The following is a 12,944-nucleotide window of genomic DNA, read 5'->3' on the forward strand; positions in this document are numbered from 1 at the left end:
TGGTAGAAGACTTTCAGTAAATATACAGTAAAGAAAACAGAAATTGTAGCAAAGTTAGAAGAGTAGAAAGAAAAAACTTGATGTGATATTGATGTGAAATTAGTCAAATATTCCTGTGAAAGGTAAAATAATTCAGTTAGCATAACTTTTGAAATTTTGGTTGGATCACCTTTTGAACTCAGTAAGACTAGCTGTTGGCTAGTAAAAGTTTTTGTCTTAAACATCCTGAGGCTGGAAATACTTGAATAGAAAATCATTTTTAGTCTGAAAATGGCTGCGAGGTGTAATGATTTTTGTTTTTGTCAATACTTTTGTATAAAACATTTTTAAAATAAAACATGAAAAAGTTGTTATAGTCGACTTTACTAGTTTCTTATACAACTTCTGTTCTTCTGGCTGTTGGAAATTTTCTTTTAACGCATTTTTCAATCTTCATTTTCTCTACATGTATCCTTCTGTAACCATGGTCATCTTAAACAGTTTTAGTTTTTAACGTTACGTTGAAACTCAGAATTTCATACACATGGAACCTGCTGTTCCCGGAGCAGTCACAGCCACGATTTTTATCATTTTATGTGGTTTGGAACTGAAAAGCTTATGAGGTGTCTTTTATTAACTGCAATTTTTTAAACCTTTCAAGAGATGAAACGAATAAAGAGGAAGATGAAGATGATGAAGAAGCAGAAGAGGAGGAGGAGGAGGAGGAAGAGGAGGAAGAGGAGGATGACGACAACGAGGAAGAGGAGTTTGAATGCTATCCGCCAGGCATGAAAGTCCAAGTGCGGTATGGACGAGGGAAAAATCAAAAAATGTATGAAGCTAGTATTAAAGATTCTGATGTCGAAGGTGGAGAGGTCCTTTACTTGGTGCATTACTGCGGATGGAATGTGAGGTAACTTGAGTTTTAGCTAGTGATTACTACCTAAAAACACTTATAAAATAATTTTCTATTTTAAAATTGAATTAACGAATTACAGACTTGTCAGTATTCGAATTGAGGTCATAGTACCATAAAAAAAATGTAGATTTTAGCATGTACGTGCCTCATGTAGTGACTTCCTACTCAACTGTTTTTAATACTTAGACGATATTCTTAGTGTCTAGAAGACCGAAATCTGTACAGTTGATTTTTATGTTATACATGTAGATTAACAGAAGCAACATTGGTGAAATGATAGAAAAATCTTTTTTTTAAGTTAAAAGACTTTTGAGCTTCTTGATGTCTGCAAGTTAACTACCAGGCTTCTTGCTCTCTTGCATTTACAACTACATTGCCACAATAACCTCTTCTTTGCAATCTTAAGTCATCACATTTCTTTCCTTCAGTAGGCAGGGATTTTAAAGTTGCAATTTCTTCAGAAGCTGTCGCCATTTTAAGAGGGCCTCTGTTTCCTCGTTAACAGCTCTTGAGTTACAGCCTTCTTCAGAAGCCCCAGAACTGTGTCTGTTTGAGACAATATGGAGGAAGTGTAAGCGAGTTGGCTTGACTAAAATATAGAGTGCTTTCTGACTGCTGCTAACCCTAGGGGGAAGAAAGGCAAGACTAAGGTTTGGTTTTAGGTTGTGTTCAATGACTTAAGTTCTTTTCTTACACAAGTTTTCTTTGGTTTATCCAGAGAGATTTTGTATTTGAATTTTATTCCAAATTGGCAAGCCTGTTTTAGGATCTGGTCATTTAGGAATTTTTTTAAGAAAAATTTAATTCCTTTTGGAATATTTGATATTATGTTTGAAATACAGCCTATGCTATGGTAGGGTCGTTGCCCTTGAACAGTTTATCATAGAAATTTTAAGTGGTGGTTTGATGGTGTACGTAGTATCTTCAAGGAGGAATATAGTTCCTGTGCTTTTTATTTAAATTGTATTCTGTGATTTGGAGAGTAATTAAGAAAACATACTCTCAAATGCTGTTTCCTAAAAAAACAACTGTGCAGTCTCTTTTTCTTCAGAGTCCATTTTGTGCCATCCTGTTGTGGCAATAGGAAACTCTAGGAAGCATGGCTAATCTGATTACCTTTCCTATTTAGAGAAAAGTACAGTTCTGATCCATTCTGAAGCTTGGAAGAAAATAACAATTTAAGTCATAAGGAAATGTTCAGAAGTTTTGTTTGGGACCCATTCTTTATTATTTCTGACTAGCAAGATAAAGTTTTAGATTTTAAGAATGCTGCTGTCATAAGTGTTGTCCTGAAACATAAGCTTTTCCAGGGAATCAGTTTCAACATCATGTGTAATTTATCCTTTTCTCTGTTGGCTCTTACGCTACCTCTGTGGTGCATGATTTTCCTCACCTGCAGGGCTGGCTGTTAAATAGATCATGTTCAAAGGAAGATGCTTGATATCTGATATTGCTGCTGTAGGAATATTTTGCCCAGTCTTTGATATTTAATCATTTTGATCTTACTAAATGATCTTATTAATATAAATGTAGAGGGAGTTCCGTTTATGCCTAGGATGTAACTGTAAATGTTGACTATGTTAGCTTAAAATTAGGAAGGAAAAAATTGAATCAGGAAAAATTAATAATTACTGAGTAATGCTCACAGGATAGATAAGAGCCACATCCTCTTTTATTGCTCCTTGAGTTCTTCAGTCCTAGTTATTCTGCTGGCTTATATAATGAGGCAGTTTTTCTAGTGGCCTTTATATTAAATGCTTTAAATTTTGTGGCAGGTAGAATTTAGGTGTTCTCCAACTTGCAGTATTATCAGGGCTTGATTATTTTCTATTATCTCATTAAACGGAAAGGAGGCTTATAAGTGAAAGAATTAAAACATTCATAAAATTATTCTGCAAAGAAGATCTACAACTTCCTGTTTGTTAAGAAAATACAGACTAAAGGCAAGAGTTATCTTTTCCTAGGAACACTTGAATTTTAGAGGGTAGAAAGGGAATGTTGGTATTTTAGCTTTGAAACTGGTCGGGGGTTGGGTAGGGTAAGGGAAGACTTTGAATTGAGGCCTTCAAGTTTTTGATAACATAGAAAAGAAAATGAGACCTAGTTCAACAAGACAAGCTTATGTTACTGAGAAGGATGCCATCTACTCCTCACACCTCAAGCGTTTGTATGGTCTGAACTTTCAAAAGAAGAAAACTAACCAACTTGATGAAGACCTGTAGAGTGGATCTCTCCACCCTCCAGCATCATAGAGAAAACTGTACTTCTGTATATTAGCAGTTAATTTTCTTTGAGTCAGTAGAACAGTACTCCTGTTTCCCTCCGAAGCTGATCTAATGGGGACTGCAACAAATGCTCACCACTTCTACAACGAATTTCCTATTATTTCGGTGATCTTCAACTTGATCTTTGAATTTACACTTAAGAGACATGAAATTAGAAATGAAGATTTATGCACGAAAGTTCATGAAAATAGTTTTATCTTCAGTGGCAGTCATTTAGGAAATTTTATATGAAGCTATTTATGTGAGTTTTGTTTGATCTGAAAGGTCACTCTCCAGTGAAGTAATTTTTCTAAAAGAAAATAAAAGTATCTGTCTTAGTTTAAAAAAATACTGTTTTCTGGTAATTTCTACATTTTTCCTTTTTTCTAAAGTTCTGTGTAAACCTTTATATTGATATTTTTATTTGTACCCCTCTTTCACAATTGAAAATGTTAATTTTTGCTACACAAAAGATAGTGTTTGAGCCAATTTGTTTTTTACTTCCACAATGGAAAAAAAAGACACATTTTTACAGGCTTGCACCCAGTTTTCTGGAAATTAGCCAGAGCTCTGGATCTTAAACTGCATACTGGCTTGTAGATGGTATGATACTGCTACAGAATTTTTCAGATGAGGTGGTCATGTATCAGACAAGTGTCTGATACAAGTTGATTTGGCTAGGCTGCCACATGCTTGGGGAAAAGTCAGTGCTTTTTTATAAATTGCTTTTAACTCTTCTAAAAATAGCATCCAATCTAGAAAAATGTCAAAGTATATAAAAGTAGAAAGACAACTATTTTAATATTGTAGTATGTTTTCTTTTAGTCTTTAAAAAGACAGAGCTCATATGTTTTTAAAAACTATAATCATACTTCAGTAATTTTTAGTAGTAGCCATTCTTGTTTGTTTTCTCTTAGCGATGTTAATATTTTATAGAAGTTTTTAGTACTATTAGCTAATTGATCCCTTTCATTCTCAAGTTTCTAAGTCATGGCATAAACGTGGGAGTGATTTTTGAAAATGAAGTTACACTTTGAAATTCAACTGCTGTAATCTCTGTTGCTCGTGTTGGGTTTATCCCGTTTAGTGATACAGCTAAGTGTAATACGGCTATCTAGGCTGCTTGGCTTGGGATTTAAAATCTATCAGTGTTCTGTATTGAGGCTGATTTATTTTTCTCCATTTCTAGTTTGGCTTTCCATAATCAAGGGGTTGGGAATTTGATTTGAGATTTTTTAAATACCGAGATTCATCAACTACATTAAAAAGCCCCAACTAAAAGAGAACAGGAAAAACAACACTGAAATTTCAACTGTTGAACTCCTAAGTAACAAGTTAGTTCTACTCCATATTATAAGCTATAGGAAACTGAAGATAAGATATATTATACTTAAATATTACCTGAAATTAAATGTATTTCATTTAAAAAATATCTTACCTCTCTAAGCAAATTGGCTCCTCCTTTGAGGGAATGGGGGAGGGAGGAACTAGTCAAAAGCTTCCATAAATGGGTTCAGACCCACTTTGTGCTAACATTCAGCTGCTCTTTAACAAACTTAAGTTCAATGTCATGTGCAAAGTACTATACTTGGACTGAAGATAAAAAGAAGTGGTCCCTATTAAGGAACTGATTGTCCAGGCGGGGGACTTACCCCGTCAGGATTTACAAACACCCTCCTTCTTGATGCCCTCAGCACTCCTCTTGTGTTGCCTACCTTCAGTCACTCCTTATCATCATTTCTTTTGACCCCCATGCTCTTGTGTTGCTTTATAGTTCTTCCTGGACAAAACCACAGGAACACTGCTTAAATTTCACGCTCTTACTCCTGGCCTGCATCTGTGCAGCTGATCCTGTCTGGAGAAAACAAACAACCACGCTGACTTCTTTTAAATTCATGAGTATGAACTTTGGGTGGCCACGATATGTTTCTCTTCCATTCACTCCCTCCTTTTCTCCGAAGACTGTTTCATAATGTTTCTTATCTCCTCACATGCCCGGCATCTCTTCCCCACCCTCACTTTCAGTTGGTTTACTTTAAACCTTGTGAAAAACTGAAGTGAGAGGAGAGTTTTGTGAACTTCCACATCTGCCTCCTTACCTGCATCTGCTGCTGCATTCTGTCTCTCTCCCTCTTTAGTCATCTTTGAAAACAAGCGTGCTGCTGTGTCAAGCCGTTCTTCTGTCATGCCTGCTTTCCTAAGTCAGAGACATGGGCCTAAAAATTCTCCCTTTTTTCCTCTCTCTTTTGTCAGTTTCTCACTCTGTCTTGAATCATCCACATCTGGACCTGCAGTGGTTTTTCCCATCTCAAAACTCACTTGAGCTTTATCTGCTTTTCTTGCTGTGCTCATTTCCATCCAGCAAAACTCTGAGCTTACACTTATCACCCAGTGTCTCTCCTGTTGTTTTGTGTAAAGCCAACACCACTAAGGCTTTTGCCCCATCACACCTCCCTGTCACGACTGACCCCATCTAGCTGAACTCCATCCTTATTTCTTGACCTCTTGTTACTTGCCTTGTCAGTGGTATTTGAGCCAGCCGATCCTTCCTTCCATGATAATTTTCACTTGTGTGCCAGCTGCAGCAGCACCAACTGTTTTTCTTGTTTATTTTCCTTTTCTCCCATTCCTCAGTTATCCTCTTTTGTCTCTTCTTGTCTTTGTGTGTTTTCTTCTTTACAGTCGTGCTCTTCTTTTATCTTTCTGATATCCATTTTAACTTCTTTTACTTTCCATTCCTATTTTTCTAGCTCTAATTTGAGACACTTTTCTGATACTGAATTTTTCCAAATTATTTTTTTGGAGTCAAGGGGATTTGACCTTCTGGAATATAGCTTACACCTAGGACCATGGGTAAAAAAAATTTTTTTTTTAATTGTTCAAGCTTTCTACATCAGGACATTATTTTCCAATACAAAAGTGCATTTAGGGGCACGTGGGTGGCTCAGTTGGTTAAGCGGCTGTCTTCAGCTCAGGTGATCCTGGAGTCCCAGGATCAAGTCCTGCATTGGGCTCCCTACTCTGTGGGGAATCTGCTTCTCCCTCTGACCTCTCCCCTCTCATTCTCGGTCTCTCAAATAAATAGATAAAACCTTAAAAAAAAAAAAGCAAAAACAAAAGTGCATTTAGCTTTAAAACATGAAAAAAAAATCCCCATTCCATATTCATTCCATGAATATCCCTTACCACATCTAGAAAAGTACGTGTCTGCATTTGGTAAGTAGGAAACAAATACTGAACTAAATTGGACCTCCTGGATATGAAATAGAAGTAGAATAGAAAGTAAAGTCTATATAAAAGGGACAAGTCTATAAAAATGGCACCTGTAGAATACAGAGACTGATGGGAGATTGGAACAGCTGTGGCCTGGCTCTCCATTGGAGCCTCTTGATGCTTTTTATGTGATAACTCTTTAACTTTCTGAGGAACTGTCTCAACTATTTTCCACAAAGGCTACACCATTTTACATTCTTACCAGAATTGTATTGGGGTTCTGGTTTCTCCATGTCCTCACCAACATTTTATTATTTTCTGTTTTTAAAAAAAGGTTTATTATAGCCAACCTAGCGGGTATCTCATTTGGTTTTGATTTGTATGTTTATAGTGACTAGTGATGTTGGGCATCTTTTCATGTCCTTATTGGCTATTTGTATGTCTTCCTCAAGGAAATGTCTGTTTAAGCCCTTTGCGCATTTTTGAATTGTTTTTGTTGTTGAGTGGTAGGAGTTATTCATGTGTTCTGTATATTAATCCCTCCTCAAATAAATAATTTGCAGATATTTTCTCCCATTCTTTGAACCCGCAGAATTGTCTTTTCACTCTCTTGATAGTGTCTTGATGTACAATAGTTTTAAAATTTGATAAAATCCAAATATATCTATTTTTTCTTTGTTGTCCATGCTTTTGGTGCTGTATTGTAGAAAATATCACCAAATCCAGGGTAGTGAAAATTTCCCCATGTTTTCTTTTAAGAATTTAGGAAAATTCTTCTTTTAAGAACAAATTTAAGAATTTGTTTAAGCTCTAATACCAAAGTTTTTTTTTTTTACCAATTTTGAGTTAATTTTTATATGTAAATATGGTAGTCAGTTCTTCTTTGTGATCTTTTTTTGTCATATGAAGAGCCCATCTCCTAATTAGTAGCCAAAATGGGGTTGAGGATGAGAGGCTAGAATGAATCTGATTGGAAACACTCCCGCTCTGTGACTTTCCTTCTCTGTCTCCTTTTGTCCCTTTAAGAATTTTTATGTCACTTCAGCTTAATTTCTCTGTTCCTTCTATCTGCAGAATGTTCTACATCCTTACTTTTTTGTTCTTTTACTTCCGTGTAATCTGATCCTTGCCTTACTTCCATTGTGCATGCCGTTGGACTTAGGAATGTTGACAGAAGAGTACATATAGAGTTCTGTTCCTGTGCTTCAAAATAATTCTTCTGGTAATGATAGAAAGAAAAGCAAAGTACTCTAGGAACTTGTCTGCTTTATTGCTATAGTGTGGAAGTTAAAAAACTACAAATGAAGACGATCTGACAGTGGTTTCCAAGTTAGTATCTACAGACTTGTTTTAGAGGATAGGGAGTCTTTTTTTTTTTTTTTTAAGATTTTATTTATTTATTTGAAGGAGAGAGATCACAAGTAGGCAGAGAGGCAGAGGAGGGGGGAAAGCAGGCTCCCTGCTGAGCAGAGAGTCTGATGCGGGGCTCAATCCCAGGAACCCTGATCATGACCTGAGCTGAAAGCAGAGGCTTAACCCACTGAGCCATCCAGGAGCTCTGAGAATAGGGAGTCTTTTTGACCAAGACTTCCAATTCCATTTGCATGTTTTTCCTCTTGTGTCCCGTTCTTTTTTTCTTCATACCTCACTGTCATGTTTTCCAAACTCTCAACTTCCTCAGCCCTCTGTCACAGTCTCTCAGCTTACTTACTTTTTAGGATGGAAAACATACTAAAATTAAAAATAATCTGGTAGTCAAAGGACTGTGTTACCACTCATGTGAAAAATTCTTGTGCAGTATGAAGACGCTTTGTATTAGACAGTCCTGTCTGTAGAGACATATAGTGAATGAAGTGAACATAATAATTTGTACTTTAAAAATAAGACTTTTGAGTTGAGTAGTTTTTCAGTGCAAGTGAATATAAATATTTCCTTCATAAGCAAAGATGAGTAACTTAGTTCTTTTTGCACTCAGATGGGCTTTCTTTCTTTGTATTTATTTAAGATTGTTTACTAAATTGAACCTGTTCCATTCAGTAGTTTTTGTAGGTTGGCAGGTACATTTAATGTAAAACGTAAACGTGGACCTGTTCATTTGGTGGTTTTGTAGATAGTTAGGTTCATCGGTATATTTGTCTAACTGTGCATAGATACCAATCCCCTGAACTTATCAAATGTTAATGAAGTAAGCTTTTCAGGTACTTTTAAGTCAATATCTGCGTCACAAAATACAGTGAATGCCTCAGTTGTTAACCATTTGCAGTGATCTCTATAAATGAGCCTGGTACAATGCTTTGTGATGTGTTCTTAACATTACATATTACCTCTGCCTAAAGACCTATACCTTTGTTTCATTTTACAGAGTTAAACTCTTCAGGAAAACCAGTTGATATAATTACAAAACCATGTCCAACACCCTGCTTGTGTCAAATATTAAATATGTTTATGCTATATTATCCAAATTATTCTCATTTTGTTATATTCTTTATTATGCTGAGCACCATTCTGTGTCTTTAATGTGGATTTAATATTAAGTGCTATATGAAGTGGAAATATGAAATGTTAATGGCGTGCTTAGAATTTTATTTTTCAATAGTATAATGCTTTATTTTTGTTTCATTATATCTTAACATGACACAAGGCATTAAATTTATGTTCAGTGGGTCTTTTATAAGTTTTGCTTTAGATATTCTCTCATTAAAAATATATGTATAAATTGAGGTTATAGAAAATTCATAAAGTAAGCAAATATTGATTAAATGGATTATAAAATTTTTAATTTAATAGCTGTTGCTGTTTTTCAAGTGACTTGGTCTTTTTTCCTATTACAGTGTCATACTTTTTTTTTTCTCAATTTTTTTTACTTTAAGAAGGGGGAAAAATTTCTTTCCTTGCTAAGATAGCCTAAATTTCCACTTTAGATGTGAGGTTTTTAAAGTCTTAGTTATATGACATTCATTAACTTTTTATATATAGATAGGTAAGATACAAAGAACATATTGTTCAGCTGTTATTAAATGAGTCTGTCTAATCATTACAGAAAATAAAATACAGATGATTTCAGTGTTTTATCTAAATTAATGGTTGGCTCTTAGTTTTTATATTTTTTGTAATTTGTATACATGTTTCAAATAGTGAGCTTTTTAATATGTCAGCTTGGTTTTGCTTATGAAATTATTTTTTAAATATTTTTATTCTGCATGTAAATTTTTTTAATCTCTAAGGTTATGTCTTTTGGGGTATGTCTTAATACACGCTGCTAATATTCCTTTGAAAAGTGGTTTGGTTGGGTCATGAAGAACCGAAATCTGAATTGATGTGGGCAACAGAACCATTTTGGTTTCTTACCTGGTTGACTAACATTGTTTTCCGTTTTTATCATTGCCAAGTAATTTCTTAGATGATTTGCCAACACATCCAAACAAAAATCAGAAAGCTGTTTTTCTCTGGTGAGAGCAAGTATGTTATGGTCTCTGAATGGTTCCTTCTGGCTTTGTATGCATATTTTAATTCAACACATTTAAAAAATTCAAATATCTATGTGGCTGCTGCTTTCAGAAGGTTGAGAAGGTTTGTATTGTTACTTCTGTAATTACTACTTGGTGTTGTCTTCTGTTACACGGTAAGCTCCTTGTGGGAAGGAGCGGTGCTGCTTTCGTTCTTGAATACCCAGTGCCTAGTGCAGAATCCATCACATAAATAGTACCTAAGAAGCATTTATCAAATGAATAAGCCCTCATGCATACTTTTATATATGTATATATATATAGTTTCATATAATTTTTTACTTTAGGGATCATCTGGTCCAGCTCCTTCATTCTATATAGGACAGGGAGCAGATGTTTTTAAGTTAAATGAGTTGCTCATGTGTCTTTTCTTTCATGTTTGTTCCATTAGTTGAATGTTAGTAGAGATATTCTCAGGTATGCCATATACATTCTTTGAAAATATCTTCCTTAATATTTTAAATATCTGATGAGATACTTGTCTAGATTTCATCCTTTAATTACAGTAGATTTATTAATCATTGAAAAAGTATGGTCTAATTAGTAACAGACTTAATTTTCTGTTTAGTATTTTTTTTAATTCACTTTTTTTTTAGTATTTGTTTTTCAATATTTGTTTTTATTTATTTTTAAAGTTTTTATTTGAGAGCAAGAGCAAGTGAGAGAGTTCACATGCACACACAAGCAGGGGAGTAGTGGGAGGGGGAGAAATAGGCTCCCTACTGAGTACAGAGGCCAATGAGGGGCTCTGTCCCAGGACCCCAGGACCACAACCTGAGCCAAAGGCAGATGCTCAGCCACCCAGGTGTGCCTCAATATTTGTTTTTAAATGGAAGAATTTAGTAATCTTTTCATTGTGCCCTGGCAAACTATATTTCCTTTTCTCACACAGGGGCCAATTACTGGCTTGTGATCATAATTTCTAAAGGTAATGTCCAATTTAAGGCAGGACAGTTTTTATCAATAATCCAAACTGCCTGGCTTGCTTCAGCACTCTCTTATTGCTTGGATCCAAAGCTGCAAGTCATTTTGTTTGTAAGCCCACTGCTTAGCTTGCATTGTCTCCTGGTTCTCAGACTACATGACCACTAAACATGACAACTGACAGCAACAGGCCCACTAACCTTGAAGAGTGATCTAGGTATTTAATGAGAAAAAGTGGTTTCCCTGAAGCCTGAAGGCATGTTCCCCTAAGTAACTGTTAAGGAGTGCTCTTCCTATGCAGTGGAGAGACCCCATCAAAATATGCCCTTGATTCCCTCTGTGGTACTTAAAGCAGAATTGAGAACATTGGAGAGTCCCTGACTGTCACAGCCAAGCGAAGGACGGCATGCCTCTGTATTTGAGGATATGTGAGAAAAGGACTAGAAACGTTTTCAAATTAAAAAAAAAAAAACTGTATTGCATTGAGTTATTAAGATTCTTATGTTCTTTAAGAATGTATTTTGAAGCATGAATGGATATCTTACTTAATATGTTACTCTAAGGAGAAATTGAGAACTAGTTTATGGTATTCTTTTTCTTAGCTGCAATTTTCTGCTCATTGCCACTTCCAGTAATTTTGGTTTTTATGGTATTCAAGATAGTTGGATTTGAGCTGAATTTTCTCATTTTCTGTCTTCATTGATTACTTTCTTACTATGCCCACAGTGATTGTATGGTCTCTTTAATATAAAATACACTGTATTAAAAGTCAACGTTTATATAGAATGAACAGCATCAATTTCTTGTAGTTCTGAACTAGATTCCCTTCATTCAAGTGTTTATTCTTGGCATTTGATAGGGAGTCAGAGATCTTGACCCACTAATATTGCCTCCTTTATTTAAATTACCTGGCACTAGGAAAGTCAAAATTAAATTGGCCTACTTCTTTCTTTTATATGAGTTAGTGTCTGTAGGAAAAGTTTTGGTATTGTTTTGTTTTGGGCACCAGTTTTTGTTTTTCTCCCACATGAACTTTCGTGTCTCTCCTTTCTGTTCTTTGAAAGTACTCTGTAAAGAAAATGGAACACTTGCATGACACTCTGAGTAATTGCATAAAGGGAAGGAACATTAATTATTTTTAAAATACAGTGATCAGTTAACAGCTCTCAGTTTATTCTCTAATCTTTGTTCCTTGTAAGAGTAATCAAAAACTAAAATGCTATTTAGAACCTCATTAAGTTTTGAAATATTTGTCTGGGTTAATGTTTGTGTCAATGATCTCAACTTTATTTGGTAAGGGCATTTATAATCTGAAAGCTCTCTCTTAATCAAAATTCTCATGTTGTTTTCAGTTCTCCCTCATCACAGGTTGTGTATTCTTAATGTGGCTTTTCTATCTGCTGATCTACTATTCTTTTCTCTCTTCTTACTCTGGATAGGACCTGCCATCCATGCCCTCTACCTTTATTCTGGTATTGACCAGAATGTCTTAAGAGGCAGTCCCTTACCCATTTTTCTCTAACTCCCTACCTCGTGCTTTTTTGGCAAATCTATTGGTCGCAGAGTCCGTTTACTTCATGGTTTGAGTTTTCTTAATCTGTGAAGTAAATTCATTGATAGATTTTTAAGGCATGTTCTAGTTCTAAAGGTTATTAATTATAATAACAATAAAAGTATTGTGTCACTACATTTTATTAAAAATAGAGAATAAGTCTGGCCGAGAAAAGAACAAATCTAAAAGAATAGTGTCAGAACAGGGTAATACCTAAACAAGCAAAAAACACTGAGAAATTAGAACAGAAAGAGGCAAATAATACAGGAGTAATAATATTAACTAATATTTATAGGACTGTAAGTTACCATGTACAAAGTACCTATTATTTCAATAGGAAACATATTTAAAGAATTTTCCAAGGCATCTCTTAAAACCATACAGAATATTCATTATTTTAAAACAAAACTGTCATCCAAGATAGTAAGACCATAGTGTTTAAATACTGTTATTCCAGTATTTTAGAAGTGTGTATAGTTCCTTTCATCTAATTCCAGAATTTGTCTTTTTTCTTTTCTGCTTGGTCCAATGCTCTTTACACATTCCACAGTCACTACTTTAAGTTCTTCTGATAGCCAGTCCTCTTA

The 12,944-nt window shown here is 35.0% G+C and overlaps 1 protein-coding gene across 1 annotated transcript in view; it reads left to right on the forward strand.

Annotated features, from left to right (window-relative positions):
- LOC116862486 (AT-rich interactive domain-containing protein 4B) overlaps positions 1-12,944 on the forward strand; it is a 141,191-nt gene that overhangs the window by 98,571 nt on the left and 29,676 nt on the right. Inside the window, exon 17 of the mRNA XM_032849790.1 lies at positions 641-892. Coding sequence (XP_032705681.1) covers positions 641-892 — 252 coding nt within the window. The remainder of the gene's footprint in view (positions 1-640; positions 893-12,944) is intronic.

Source organism: Lontra canadensis, unplaced genomic scaffold (assembly GCF_010015895.1).
Source record: "Lontra canadensis isolate GAN:19392208 unplaced genomic scaffold, GSC_riverotter_1.0 scaffold248, whole genome shotgun sequence".
In the NCBI taxonomy this organism is placed as follows: Eukaryota; Metazoa; Chordata; class Mammalia; order Carnivora; family Mustelidae; genus Lontra; species Lontra canadensis.